A 16,268-nucleotide genomic window follows, 5' to 3' on the forward strand; every position below is an offset into this window, starting at 1 on the left:
CATAGGACTGGTCCAAAAGGAGAGAAGCCCAAAGATAAAACTTAATTTAATTTATATTTTAATAACACGACATTTTATGATAAAAACTAACATATTTAAATATACAAGTTATTAATATAAAACTTTAGGTTATCAAAATAAAATATATTTTTTTACAAGTTTATTAACTACTTTTTTGTGACTTTTGGTTATTTGATTAAAAAGGTGAGTTATAAGTTAATTATTTGGGCTTTTGGATTATGGGCTGGTCTCATGATATAAGACAGACCTATAGAACAATTTGTGAACAATCAACCCAATTGTCTTGACATTTTCGGGTTCAGTAGATGAGACGATTCATAAACAGCTCTTCCTCGAGCTATGCCAAATTGCCAATAACCCAAAACATGAGTAATTTGGACCATAGACGATAAATATAAAACTTTTGGGAACCTACTTTTCGAACCGAAAAAGAGGGCTCTATAATGATTTCTCCGACGAACTGTTAGAGGATATTACGGTATATCGAGAACTCATATGCCAAATCTTGGGATTGAACATCGAAAGTTCAAATAAAACAATTGCTCAATACACGGAATAATGAGAAGTGTACTAAGTATACTCCGTAACATTACATGAAAATAAATGCACTAATAATTCTAATTTGTGACGCGTCACAGGCTTATGACGTCTCACGACCGGTTTATATGACGATACATAGGAAAAGTGCTTGTGAAATACATAAAAGAAGCTTGGTTTAATGTTCCATAGAGCTTATACATACTTGTACAAAGATACAGACATACAGTCTAACAATCATGTATAACATGATGAAGTTTTAATTAACTAAGTACGAACTCTCCGCTTGCATGAACTTGTTTAACAGTCTTCTCATACTCGTCCTCATCATCATCATCCTCCTCTTCTGCTCCTTCTGCACCCTCATTATCGCCTTCTTCATTCTCGCCTTCCCATCCTGGGACGGGTCTTGACACTGGAGGTGGGTTCCTGGCTTCATTGACAATCTTCATGATTTCTTCGGCCGTTTGCAAGTTAGCAAAGGCGGTTGGGTTGTCTCGTTGGTAATACATGGCTTGTGCTGGTTCTGTGAGCACCTTCGGAAGGTTCTTTAAGAACCATGGGTGGTTTTTTATTTCCCTTAGGCTTATTCTCTACAAAAACGAAGATTTTGAAATGAAAACATCGTCAACAAATACTCATAGTTGTTATTACTCTCTTCGTTTCAGTCAATAGTTTACGTTTGCTATATTTTGTAGCAAACGTAAACTATTCACTGGGGCAGAGGGAGTAGTGTTTTTTGGTCGACCTTCAGACAAACTAAATACACGGAAAACTGAAAAACGAGTAGTAAAGCGGATTCATCAAATCTCCGATGATAAACACACTGCAGAACGTATATTCATCAAATCTACATAGATACCGGACCAAAAGTACATATGGACCATATATATAGACATACTCTTGAAGGGCTGGTAGTAAAAATCCGAGCGAGCAAATCTTTGCAATCTTTCGATATGTGAACATATTCCGGAATTTTGTATTGAACAGCCATAATTCTCTGCACATACAGGTAACAGAGTTAAATGCACAAGTGAAATCGTCAATTGGCAAGTTAAAATAATTGTTAAGAAAGTATAGCGATTAATTACAGTAATAGTCTTTCTGAAGTTCTTCGGATCCTTTGGGTCTTCAAAGGGATATGCTCCGACCAACATCACGTAAAGGGTCACTCCACAAGACCACACATCTGCCATCTGAATATCATGAACTATTTTAGCAACCGTTGTATCTGAATTACTAAGACAGATATAAGTACGTGACTGTCACTCGGTTATTATGTTAAGGTTCCCTTGTTTTCGGTATAAAATAAAAAGCATAGGTAGGACTGTAGGAGCGACTTTTCGACATTTCAAACATCATCCACAATCATAACCACGTAATATTATCCTCAAAACGTCCCTAATTTTTTGTGTCAAATGAGCCACAAGGGCAGTAAATTATAGAGGAGAAATTCGAACCTGGACCCATTGTCCGGGATACCTCCGTCTAAATCATTAGGCTAAGACCTTTTCGGGAATTCTAACTTATTAGTAATGCATACCAGCAAAAGAAGCTAAACCTAACCATATCCTACTTAAAGCAAACCAAAGCCTAAGGTTGAGCTTATGGCACATACACTTCCACATACATACACCTTTCCATAAAATAATATTGTCCAAAACAATAATCAAACTCCACTTAAGTGCCTTCCTGTAAATGATCTGCTTTTGCAAATCATACTAACATAAACTTTTTTTAGTGGAAAACTGTTCAAATTGTCATCATCTTCTCACTTTTAGGTGAAACACTCATCTTCAAAATCCGACAAACCGAAAGAGAACACCCATAGATAAGTTTGCTTGGTTTAGGTTTATTTTGCCGGACACCCTTTAGTAATTAGCACACTGGCCTGGATTGTGTCCACTATCGCCTCTATCGACTACCCTAACTTTTTTTACTAAAAGAGTTCGATTATTGCAACCTTTAAGAGGTTTAGATAACAATCAAATGGAAATAATACAATTTGTTACCCTGCAATCCTGCATCATTATTTTAACTCGACCCTTGGTTAAGGTTTTTGACTTAACGACTTGGATGCACTTTCATAGTCATCATCATCGTCCTAGATTGGTAATAAAATTCGGTAGGTTAGAATTAATAAGTGAATTTCATTTATCGACTTACACTAAGGCTCAAAATGCACCAACCTCTCGAACACAATAACAGGGGCGGACCGCAGATATTTGTAAGAAGTGAGCTTGAAGAAACTACATATGCCTACAGGGGCGGATGCAGGAATTTTGGTGTGGAATGACACAATTTTTTTTTTGCCGTAATTCTAGTATGCCTAATCATTTATCAATATACATGCACCAATTAAGCTTAAACTTGCATCGACGTGCGATAATTAATGATCCTAATAAATGTATAACATGGATTAATCAGCTTAGAAGTAGCTTAACTAGAAATTAACATCATGTGCTCACATGGGAAGTACTATTAGACAAGGTAAGGCATTCATCAACCAACCATTTATCGACTCACCTTACTCATTCGAAAGGATGAGATAGGTTGGTCATAAACTAGAGAATCAACCTAGTTTTTATCAAAAAAAAAAAAAAAAAAAAAAACAATTATCGACTATACCACGGAGTACTATTTATCGACTGTGCTTCCTTTGTCCCGATCAATAGTTATCTACTGCTATTTAAGACCGGAACATGAGTACATGAAATTATCAAATAGACACCCTAAAGTCCTGAGCTTTATGTCATGTCTAATATGTATACTAGTAGTATCTTAGAAAGAGATTTTTCCTCACATATATACAAATTTTTTTGACTAATGTTACCAAGTGTAAGAGCATCAACAATAGAGGTTTGTCAACAAAGGTTTGTGTACTTTTTAGAGGTTTGTTGACAAACCTCTCTATTGTTGGAGATGGGGTTTGAGGTTCATCCATAGGAATGGTTACACATTTGTATACGGGTTTGTTGATTGACATGGCAAGTGGTCCCCTAAAAGTTAGTATATTTTTATTCTCCAATAACATATGTATGAGGGGGAAAAATGGGTAATTTTATGTGGGTCCTATGATATGAACCTTGAAAAGGTTTGTCTATTGTTGTATATGGGTTTGTTATTGAAGAGGTTTGTTAAATTGATGATGTGTCATGTGACAAACCTCTTTAGAGGTTCATCTATTGTGGATGCCCTAAGGTCTTTATCATTGGTACCCACCAAAAAAAGCTCTATCATGTACTCTGACATCTAAAATGAGGGCTTTTCCAAGCTGGGTAAAACAAACACTTAAGTCAAAGACAATGATCGGTCGACACCAAATGAGACTCAATTACGGTACTACCCTTTCACATTATTTGCATTTAATGCAATAAAACATGGTATATTAAAAACAGTGACGGCATCTCATTTTCCTAGAATCGTAAAAACGTGATACGTAGTAGATTATAAAGACTCACCTTGCCATCATATTCTCGTCTTGAAAGAACTTCTGGGGCAATGTAAGCTGGAGTACCCACCGTCGATTTAGGCCTTGAATGGAGAAGTGAGGACTACATGTTCAAAGATTTACAAAAAATAAATCATTACACTCATAAAACAGTTAGTCTCCCTTAAAATGACTATCTTTGGCTTAAATATAAAACGGATTAAATACTACACCATATAGGTGGATGAAACATCAGTTTATCATTCCCTAGGCATTTTGCTTTTAGCCCATTTAATTATTTAAGACGGATTTATTATCCGTCCGCTCATAAAATATGAAGATTAGAGTCAAACAAGCACATGCTTCATCAACATTCAACAACATACACATGACACCCCATAAATGTTGCTAAAATTAAAGTACATGGAAAACTTAAATTTGCAAATTCACAAACCTTGGAATAACCAAAATCACAAATCTTTAAACGAGGTGCAGGGCTTCCATCCAACAATGTGTTCTCTAATTTTAAATCTCTATGACATATTTGCTGCAATTACAAATATACAACAATATAGTATCAGTAATGAGACGGTCTCACAGTGTAACACTATTAATTACTTAACTCTAATCATACATTAACAAAATAATTAAAGTTTTTTGAGAGGGTGCAGCATTTTACCATGTTGTGACAGTAATTGACACCTGAGATGAGCTGCTGGAAGAAATATCTAGCCTGAAAACATTAAAATAAAAACAGTATGAAACCCGACTTAAGTTTACGTTTAGGACTACGTATCAAATTGTCTAGCTACGCCACTGTGATCACTAATAATCTCGTCACCATTATATATATAGGTTTTGCTTAATCATTAACTATTTCCTGTACTTCATTTCCGATTAACTAAAATAATTAGTAGTTTGATTGTATTATCAATTTATCGTAAGTGTTAATATCTCACGCAATTCTAACCTTATCAGTTGACCAAAGTGCTCATAACATAAATAACAAAGATATTATTGTTATCGAGTAACAACTTATCCTTGCTTTTGAGCTTAAATTTCTAAATTAAACTACCCTTCCGTCACACTACTTGACTTGTAAGAGCGAGGTAGACTTGTTATACGGGTCGGTCAGGTTGAGTTATACAAATTGGATTAGGGTCAAAATACGACTATCTAATGCCCTTTTTCACAATTTTTCAAACTATCCTTGTCAAGAGTATTTCTAAATTCGTCATGTCGCATTCCAAGAGCACTACGGTCTATTCATACGTTCAACTTGATCAAAAATCTAAAAATAAGTGGTAAGAATCCAAAAGAACCGGTTCAAAATGGAAAGTGGTTAGAAATAAAAGAAGGAAATGGCAATAACACTATTTTAAGTTCCTAAATATCTTAACACAAAATCTCATTGAAGACGGGCAATATCTGTCACAAGCTTGTGACGGATACCGTTTTCTCTCACAAAATACTCATTAAGAGGTGAGTTGGAAGCACATGGGGTGCCCCACCTTATCCCCTCTCCCTTTTTGTGAGAGGTCACAAGCTTGTGACGGGATTAGCCCGTTACAAGCAAGACTAGCTGATATCTTAGATGCTAGCTAACTTATTACTCACAAAGTCAAATTTGATGTTAGTTGCCGACTTGTCGGAATTTAAATCCAAGTCCTGAAATATTATCTCTCGTGATTTTACTCGTTGAACTAGCTGACATTAACCTTTAACATAAACACAAATTCTTACTCCGTATTATGGTTTACCGGTTATAAGGATATTTACAACCAGGGGCGGCTATGACCAAGTGCGGGATGAGCACATGAACTGGGCCTCCAAATTTTTGGGCCTCGTGTTCGTATAAATTATGAAAACATTAGTGATATATACATAATAATCTCCATGTATATTAACAGAAGTGTGATGGCACATTGGTGAACACATGTTTCAATTGCCCAAGCCACCCGAGTTCGAGCCTTGCCATAACCATTTTTATTTATTTTCTCAAATTTTTAGGGCCTCCGTTTTCATTTTGCACGGGGCCTCCGAATTATTCGAGACGCCCCTGTTTACAACTGATTTAAATAATACTCAATACTGGTTGGTAACAAAAATTTATAAAAAAAAAAACAATAAAAAGAGAAAAAGAAAAACCTCATCTTCGCTAAAGCGACCGGCGGTGCAAATACGTTCGAAAAGCTCACCACCAGCTGCATATTCCATCACAATACCCAAATGGGTCGGCGTCAAAACCACCTATTATTTTTTAATTATAAAACATAATTAGCTTGATACGGAGTATTAAACAATTTATGAGATTGTTTTAACTTAACCAACGTCTCAAGAATGAGACTAGAATGAGACTATTTACCTCCTTAAATCGAATAATATTAGGGTGACGTAGCGACCGATGATTAATGATCTCCCTAGCCACATTCTCATCAATCTAAACATAAAACCACAAGTACATACATCGTAAATTTAATAATGAAAACTGCATCGAGAATTAATTGAAATTAAAAGAAAAAAAATGCGATACGAACCCGGTGACCACGTTCGATATACTTGATCGCAACGAGTTCATTAGTAGGTTTAAGACGCATAAGTCTTGCAACTCCAAAATTTCCTGCTCCTAATTGTTTCACTTCCTCGTATTTTTCCATTTTTTCAATCTTTCTATTTTTGATTTTTTTTTTTTTTTTTGTGAAATTTGAGATTATAATTAATTTTGGTAATTAGTTGAATTTTATACGTAATTTTAAGATTGTGTTATGATTTATTGAGTTTGTGAATTGTGATGCTATAAATAGAGTAGAGAAGGGGAGAGGTACAATAAAGGGAGCACGTGGAGAGAAATGGGAATTCTTAATGAGTGAGTAATGCCGTAATGGGTGATCGATGGGTCTTCATGTAATCGTGCCCATGAGCCTTATAGACGCATAAGACAAGTTACGGGTCGGATCATATCGGATTTGAGTTTTATCGTTCATAAAATTGTACTTATCCAATATTAAAAGATTAAGAGAAATGTGAATTCTCAATTCATGGATTATACAACCAATTGTATATGTTATACGGGGTAAAATCTGCTTTGTAATAAAATATTCTAGTTTTATGTTAAATAATATGAGATTTATTAGAAAATATTAAACTCATCCATTTACACCTTAAAAACATGAACTTTGAATTAGCTCCGAAAAAATACATATAATAATAGGAAGTAGGGAGAGGGAGAATTCATAAAGATAGATCGTTGTATTATTGATAATAGTTCATGTCTCGAATGATTACATTGTCTCGACATTTATAGTACTCCTGAGATCTAAATCGTATCAACTATTAGAGGCAACATATAATAAGTTTATTCCTAATATTATATTATTCCGATTACGGTATATTGTAATATACCGTAATATCTTCTAACATATAAGCTCAGAAAAATTACATATAAGCTCGGATTCTTATACTTTGGTTGTAGAATGTTTATTGTACAAGTGGATGTATAATCCTATTTGTGGGGAATTCTTAGTTGATATTTTCTCCGTTTCGGTCATTTGTTATCTTTGATTTAGTACAAAGACTAAGAAAAGGGGATAAGTAGACCTTAATGAATGTGTATGATCAAATTACCCATAAAAACCCTTCATAATGTAGAAAGAAAACAAATGAATGAGACAAAGGGAGTATATTTTTTTAGGTTTGAAGATCGTTTTGGACGGATTGCAATAGTTTTATTTGGTATTGATCAGGAATATCCTCTACGGCAGTTAGGTCAATCTTCTTTGAGGTGTTGAAGGCAACTTAATGGATAGAACTCTCGTAAGTTTGACTTTTTTATTTGCAAGAGACAGAAATAGAACTACTATAGTTGGAATCATCGCTTCGATCATGTCATTAAACAATACGATTTTACTCGAAGTGTTGAGGAACCGTGTTTATATATGCAGTTTAATGGGAGTACGGTTGCTTTCCTAATTTTATATGTGGATGACATATAGCTCATCGGGAATGATATACTGATGCTCACTTCTGTTAACGACTGGCTAGGGAATCATTTCCTTATAATCTAAGAGATAAAAGCTTTTACCCTCATATATGTAACTTTGGCAGCTAAATGCAATAGTTGGGGACATGTATATGATGACTAATGTTTTTTTTTTTTTTTTTTTTTGAAAGAAAAAAGCATTTCATTAATTCGTCATACGACATTTACAAATATATGAATATTCGAAAACCAATCTAATAGAAATCAAAGAAAACTATTTTTCTTATAAATTAGGGATCTCAAAACATGATCTGACACTTCGGCTCGTTCTATTATCGCTATCTTCATGTAACTTTTGAGGGGATCCTTCGTTTAATTGAGTTAAAATTTATCTCTAATTGGTTCTAAAAATCGTTCACAAATCACTTGCTCCATTTGAAAGAACACGCTACGAATCATCAACGAACTATTCTTGACTAATATTTTAATTTAATGGCTAGAATTAAATCATAAATACATCATGTCTCAAATAGGACCTTTCAAAAGAGATTATATTAAAATGTTATTAAGTTGGGTTTAGGCCATTGGATTATTGACGTAGTAGGGAATAGGGGGATCTTATATAATTCTTAACTGTTTTTTTGGTGCAAATATAATTCTTAATTACTAGTTGACAATGTCGGCAATTAAGATCTCCTACACCGCCGAAGCATAAGGATGCCTGCCCGCCCTATCCCGCATTTTCACTTTCCCAACCAACTCACACATTATCAAGGATTTAGTATTGTTGTTCTTCTTCTTGTTGTTTCAAATCAAATAGAACAATGGATAGCTCATTCCAAATTGTCTTAGGTTATCGCAGTGGCGAACCTACACAGTTTTAAAATTTTGAATTTCAAAAGGGAGAAAAATCTAATTAACTCTACTAAATCTTAAATTTCATTTGTCATACTAACTGAAAAGTTAACTGATACCTTAAAAAGTAGCTTAAAAGGTAACTGAAAACTAAGAGCTGATAATTTAATTGATTATGTAGAAAATGTATGGCAAACTAATCGAAAGGCAACTGTTTTTTTGGTAAAATGATATGAAAGGACATATAATATGTAACACGCGCGCGCTTCTTACCTGGCCAAGGTAATTAGGGAATGTTAGCGTCTCGGTTTCCCGAGGCGGTGAAATCGGAATTACAATTAAGAAACTTTATTAAATAAATAACAAGTTTAGTTATTACAAACATAAGTTGATGAATAAAATACAACTCATGATCACTATACTCAGCTAACCAACTATACTCGTCTCGTAACTCATCAAGCTCGTCTCGTCTCCCGCGTGCTATCCAAACAACATGTACTCAACATACTCCCGTATGATCGGAAATATCATATGGATCGACACAGGCCACCCCGGAAATAGGTGACAATTACACAGATACACAAATGTCAGTTTCAAAAATCAAATAAAGTGTGACACGACTCAAGTGTATGAACATGCAACATGACAACTAGTAGGAATGACACAATATCAACCAACCACCACTACCACGGTACCACACTGGTACCGGCACACGCCCAGACATACCAACAACCACAAACAGGTACCGGGACACGCCCAGACGTATCGGGTCCGGGAGCCAACCGGATCCCTTGCCAGACGCCGTGTCTCAACCACACGAGCCCCTCCATGACTCAAGCCATTAATGTGCACATCCCTCTTGTAGTGGGAAGCTCCAAGAGGCGACTCAAGCGTAAGACGATCTCCCAACCGTCTTACGTCTCCTCAACAACAACACATCCTCCATATACATAATAATAACCAATACATTAAATACAACCCAACATATTGATGAGTCATAATTATATACATACTTATGCCTCCCCTTAATTATTTTTGATACGGTTTCCGTGCTAATTTGTATTAATTACATGTCTTTTATATTAGAACGATGATACTTCCGCTATTTGATGTTTAATGCAGGAATGATGCATTTGATGAGCAAATGAATGAAATGGGCATCGCGAAGTGGGCATGAAGGAATACACGAAGCATGACACGGGAATTCATAAGAATGAAGGAAGAGAAGTTAAGAAGACAACACGAGGAAAATAGCTGAAGATGGGTGGTTCCTCGATCAACTTAGCAGAGGCTCGATCGAGGATGTTGTGTACTCGATCGAGTGGCCATAGGCTCGATCGAGGATCCTATTATTTCCAGAATTTTCCGCAATTTTCTTAAGTCGGTTATGTTTTACTATAAATACCTAAATCGTACCTTAAGTTTATTTACGTCTTATTTTACCTAGTTTCGTATAGCACTTCTAAAACTCTCAAATACTCTTAGTTTAGTTTTATTGCCCTTGATTCGGATCTATATCTTTGTTCTTCATCATTACGGTATTAATCTTTCTTCAATAATTATTATTCAATCGTTATTCATCTTTTATTATTGTTCATCATGTTTTCCTTTATCATTATTGTTGTTCTTCCCATTAGTATGAGTAGCTAAGCCTTTAATCTAGGGAGAATGGGGATCTAGGTTGTTAAAAGGGGAATTTATTGATGAATTGAGGTCTTTTGCCAAATTAGCCATTTGCTCCAAATTATTTACCAAAATAACCAATAGGACATTATATTTTCCAAAATAACCATATTAAATTGTTGACCAAATCAAGCCACATAATTAACAAAATAAATCATAAAAAACCCAACCTTTTTGTAAACCAACCGGTTTACTAGGGTAATCAGGATACAGAAAAAACCCTTTAAGGCTTCCCTTATAATTTTGCCGTTTTTTAATTAATTGTGTTCAACTCCATCACCTTGTCTTCAATTACACAAATTCTTGTTTGTGACGGCACATATCCGTCACTCTTGAGTGACGGATACCATTTTACCTCACAAAGTACCCACTTTTTCTCTCTCTGCAACACTATTCATGTGGTCCCCTTTCTCCACTAACCCATTTTGTTACCATTTTATCTCACAAAATATCCGTCACAAATGGTAACTCGTCACAAGGGAGACCAATTGCTTCAATTATCTTCTGCCTATTTCAAAATTTAGTTATCTTCTCCCTTGTTTCAAAATCCAAATCCTTTTTTTTTTTGGATTTTGAATGCTGGATAAAATATTGCAATTTTTATTAAAATTTGGTTCAAGTTTATTATTGTTAATTTTCAATTATCAAGTCTTCATATATTAATTGGATGATTGGATTTTGAAGAAAGATGCTACGTGTTGTACAAGTACAACAACAAAAAGAAAAATGGATACATGAGCTTTTGAGCCTTAATGTATGTCATATCATTGACCTTTGAAAAATGATATACATGCATACAACTTCTCGTCAACTATTGGCATAGGTCTTGGTTAAGAAATTTTGAAATTGGTTTTTGGTTTATTAAACCAAACCAAATCAGTGTTAAAAAATATGTTTGAATCAATCATAATTATTTATATTGGTTCATAATTTTTATTTGGCAACTTTGTTAATTGAATAGCCATTTTTGTAAATAAAATTGTTATTTGGTTATTTTGGTAAATAGTTTGGAACAAATGGCTAGTTTGGCAAAAGACCCAATGAATTGATAGATAAAATTGCTTATTCGTTGTTGTTCAGTTTATTGTTCTTCATCTAATTAGTTAATTACTGGCCAGGGTTAATTGAGTAGTATAGCGAATTGAGACTTTCACCGACTGGGTTAGAATCAATATAGGTTGCGATAACTGAATAGAGATAATTTAATGACAGCGCATGCATGTTAAATTAGATCTAAAGGGATATTGAATCGACCGATCATATAACCTTAAACAACACAAATAGCTCTATCAATGAATTAAATCATACCCCGTATAACTACCTAGTAAACCTACTCCCTAGACCTTTTACTATTATTGAATTCGACTTATTTACTTTTATTGCAATTAGTCATTAGAAATCAAACAAACGAAACCCCTTGAAATTGTTACTTTAAGACAAATCTAAATATTAGCAAATAGATTATTATCGCCTCCCTCTGAATTCGATACATGACTTACCACTAGCTATTTTGTTAGTACTAAGTTAGGATTTATTTTGATTAAGGCCAAACGACTGAAAATAACCTTCTCACATATCATAATCAATCTCTTAACAATGAAATTAACCACTAAACATGTTATAATGCAAATGCCCTAATTATGTGAGACTAATTACAACATCAACATAAACAATACCACATTATTAAAACCGAGTAGAATTAATCTACTCCTCAACCTACTCGGATCCGGACCGAAACCGTCTCAAAGAACCGTCTCATCCTATAGAAATCACATAATAACTATCACAATGCATCTTATAGTAGTTTATACTACATACAAATTCCCTTATTATTACCCCTTAATTACCCCTATTACACATACTAATTACTAATTAATTACCCATAACGAATTCCCCCAAAAGTTAGGCTTTAAAAGACTAGAAAAGGGTAGATCTTAATTACTTACTAGGTGAAGGAGATGAAGAGGAAGGTGAGAAATCTTCTAATCCAAGCTTCAATTCCAAGTAGTAGGTATTTGTGAGGGTTTAGCGAGAAGGGAGAGAGTTTGGAGAGATAAGGGGAAAGATAGAAATGATTTTAGGGTCAGGGAAGAAAGGGTTTAAATCCCGTGTTCTGAAACAGCGTCACTCGAACGAGTGCCGAATCCATTCGGTCAAGTGGACTCACTCGGTCGAGTATATTCTTCACTCGACCGAGTGATCTCTTATCGGGTCTAATGACTCTCTCACGCATACCAAGGTCCAAGTACGGATCCCACAATGACCGGGTATTACATAATAAGTTCTCTATATTTAATATTATAAGTTGAATGAATAAAAAAACAGGTAACTTATTTCTCACATGCTACTCTTATTTTGGTAAATAATTTATCTATCAAATACTTAAAAAAAAATTAAGATAAATGAATTTTTTCTCAAAAACTTATTTTTTTGAAACAAAGCCTAAAATGAGATTTTTCATGATCTCCCGACTAGGGATGTCAATGGGGCGGGCTGGATGCGGGGGAGGGGTAACCCGCACCCGCATCCGCGAAATATAATGCGTACCCACACCCATCCTGCGACCCGCGGCAGGTTGCGCGGGGACACGGTTACCCGGCCACCAAATTACCTATCTTCTCACAAAAACAATTTTTAAAAACATAAATCTTGAATTTAAAACATATTAGTCTCGTACTCTCGTACATCTTATACAAATAAGTTTCCACAAAATGGTCTAACATTTAATTAACTAGTACATAAGTTTTTCAAACCACGAAATAGTTTGAAGATTAGTGTTTTATTTTTTTTTGGGGTGGGGGTGGGGGTGGGGGTGGGGGTGGGGGTGGGGGTGGTTTAGGTTGTTGGGTATTTGGGTGGGTAAGAACTAAGAAGTGGATGGAATTTGTGTAGGTTTATGAAAAAAATGGTTTAAACTTTTTATCTAAGTTACAAAGTTTACTTTTATATATTACAATTTTGTCTAAGTTTATGTGTAAGGCGGGTATAAGCGGAGCGGGGACATGCGAAGCGGGGCGGTGTGGGGTGGGTATGGAGCGGGTCTCACGTGATTCCCACACCCGCCCCACGACCCGCGACGAATGACACTTTTGAAACTCATCCCCGCCCCACGACCCGTCAAATCATTACCTGCACCCGCCCTAAGTGGGGCGGGTGTGGGGCGAGACCTGCCAAAACCCGGCCCACTAACATCCCTACTCCCGACCTTCCTCATATCTAATTAATTATTTCTTGATGTTCTTTCTGCCAATCTTTACTTGTTTTTTACCCTATTGTTAGTAGTTGATCCCAAATTCCTTTTTTTAATTTTATAGTCTCCATTATAGCTATTAGTTCAAAATAAATATTAGCAATTAGACATTGTAATACAAGGTACATATATACTCCAAAATCATGAGGAATAGAAAAAATATGTAATTGGTTCAAAATAAATATTAGCTTTCCACATTAGAATAAAAATTATTGTTAACTCTACAATAAGAAAAAAGCAAATTATTTAGATCAAAAAAGAAAATATATCACAAGTGTCCAACTATATCGCATTTGTCTTAAATGTAATGAATAAATAAAGTTTTAGACTCAAACTCTATTTTAAATCGTGCCAGCCAGACAGCCATGGTGTTGTAAATGGGTAAAATAATATCAGAATTATTTGAGAAAGTTATAGAATAGACGAGCATATGACATTTAAATGGAACGTAACTATTTTAAGATCTCCCAAAGTTGAAGCGGTTATGGTTTTGAAATTTTTTACTTGCGACAAGTAGGGGGCATGTAATTTTTTTATTCAATACGGGTATGAAAAGACCTACATTCGTCATTTGACTCATGTCTAATCCCCCACTTGGCATCCTTATTTTTAGACGTCGTTTTTGGTTTTTATTATGCGAGATTTGGTAGGGTATTTTAGTTGGTGTAGACTATGGGAGTAAGATTCATTATCTTTTAGGAATTTCACACTAAATGTATTTCATCCTTTTCGCAATGATCTTTCGTATTGCTTCTACTCAATCGTTAATGCAGAAGTTTGACCACTATTATACAACTTTTAGGTAAGAATATTATACAACTTTTAGGGTTTGATAAGTATCCGTATATACCTAATTCAATCAATAAATTCAGCTCTTTTGCACTCCTTTCTTTCCATTTCCTATAAATATTGTTTAAATTTCTCTTTTTGGTTACATTTGTTGTCCATCCAAGTTATGTTATGCACGATACAATAAGCGTTTGTAAGGTACCTCTCAGGCTGGACTCAACCTAGAGTCCCTACCCCAAATCAGTCTAGTACGCAATCCGACATAGTTCAAGAATTTGCATTTTTACTGCAACAATAGACCGATGAGAAATTGAGAATCCTCATTTCGTATGATAAAGAATGATTGTGTCAGCTAATTACAGAATTTACAGATCGTATAAGCAAGGAAACACAAATTGGCGAAAACATAAATGCATTTGCACTTCATTTAAGGAATAATAGAGAAAAAATATAAATCTAAAAGAGATAAAGTACTGTCACTACTACAGATATAGGGTATAACAACGGTTAAAGACTGTTGTTATATAAAAAAGCGGACGTTGTTAAAGCATCCGTTGTTAAAGGTTTTAACAACGGTTGGTTTTTTTAAGAAACCCGTTGTGAAAAATATTATCAACGGTTAAAAACCGTTGTCGTTACGAATCATTCGTTGTAGAAAGTATGAATAATTTTTGGTGGGAAAGTTATAAAAACGGTTACAATAGAAAAAACCGTTGTTATAACTAAAAACAACGGGTTTTTTTTAAATAACCGTTGTTATTGTTTTTAAAAATAAAAAATAAAATACAAAGCATTACTGCCAAAATCCCTCCTGCATCAATTAATTATATATTACTAGATGCATTATTACTGCCAAAATCCCTGCATGAAATGACACAATATATGGAATGCGAAGGGTTATAAGATTTGAAGTAGGGATATATGGTACAACTTCCTAAACAAAAATATAATTCCTATTAATTTAAGCATCAAACCCTAAACATATTAATTAAAAAATAACTCAAACAACTCAAACGACACATATACTAATTATAAATTCATTCCACTATCTCAATAACCAATCTATTATATCACTATCTCCACCCTAAACTCCAAACCCTAAATCTTTAAAACCTAATAAACTCCAAACTTCCTTCAATAATGAATGATACCATTCGTTTAACATGCATTATGACCGAGTAAAACAAAAGTTTCATACGCCGCTTACAGGAAATCGAGAGGAAGTACATGCTCTTCCTTGAGGAAGCTCGGATCTGGCTTGGTGCAGGATATAGAGCCGCAGTGAAACATGGCTTGGTGCAGGAGTTAAAGCCGAAGATAATGCAGCTATATGAAGATATTGCATCTGCGGAACGAAACCTCCAAATAGCAAAGGGGTGGGGGAGGATGATTCTCATAGAAGAGAATGCATCCCTATATGAACATCTAAGAAATGTATTTTTAGCAACGCATTAAGTTTATGTATATATATCAATTAATTAAGTTTATGTATGTTAAATGTGGATTTGTTTTACTATCCTCTTCATCATCTTCTTTGTTTTATTTTATTTAATTTGTTTTACTAATAAACGCAGAAAAACTAAGCGAATAATTAGAGAAAGAACAATGACGGAGAAAAACACAGCAATAAAATAATTAAAGAAAAAACAATAATGACGGAGATGACAAAACCTAAAACCATAAAGCGATAGATATATACCTGATAATTAGAGAAAGAAAGAGAC

The 16,268-nt window shown here is 34.6% G+C and overlaps 1 protein-coding gene across 1 annotated transcript; it reads right to left on the minus strand.

The window, feature by feature from the left end:
* Positions 1–618: 618 nt before the first annotated feature.
* LOC141619823 (serine/threonine-protein kinase SAPK7-like) lies at positions 619–6,760 on the minus strand. Its single transcript, XM_074436846.1, has 9 exons — positions 6,526–6,760; positions 6,354–6,428; positions 6,137–6,238; positions 4,668–4,721; positions 4,443–4,535; positions 4,020–4,112; positions 1,650–1,754; positions 1,460–1,558; positions 619–1,151 (listed from the first exon to the last, which is right to left on the minus strand). The coding sequence occupies exons 1-9, from the start codon at positions 6,643–6,645 to the stop codon at positions 822–824; spliced, it is 1,071 nt and encodes a 356-aa protein (XP_074292947.1). The 5' UTR covers positions 6,646–6,760; the 3' UTR covers positions 619–821.
* Between the last annotated feature and the right edge of the window lie 9,508 nt (positions 6,761–16,268).

Source organism: Silene latifolia, chromosome X (genome assembly GCF_048544455.1).
Source record: "Silene latifolia isolate original U9 population chromosome X, ASM4854445v1, whole genome shotgun sequence".
NCBI lineage: Eukaryota > Viridiplantae > Streptophyta > Magnoliopsida > Caryophyllales > Caryophyllaceae > Silene > Silene latifolia.

Coding starts and splice junctions, on each gene's coding strand:
- LOC141619823 (XM_074436846.1), bottom strand. CDS start 6,645: ATGGAAAAATACGAGGAAGTGAAACAATTAGGAGCAGGAAATTTTGGA. Junction 6,239..6,353: donor ATATTATTCGATTTAAGGAG/GTAAATAGTCTC, acceptor AAAAAATAATAG/GTGGTTTTGACGCCGACCCA. Junction 1,755..4,019: donor GACGAGAATATGATGGCAAG/GTGAGTCTTTAT, acceptor CATGATATTCAG/ATGGCAGATGTGTGGTCTTG.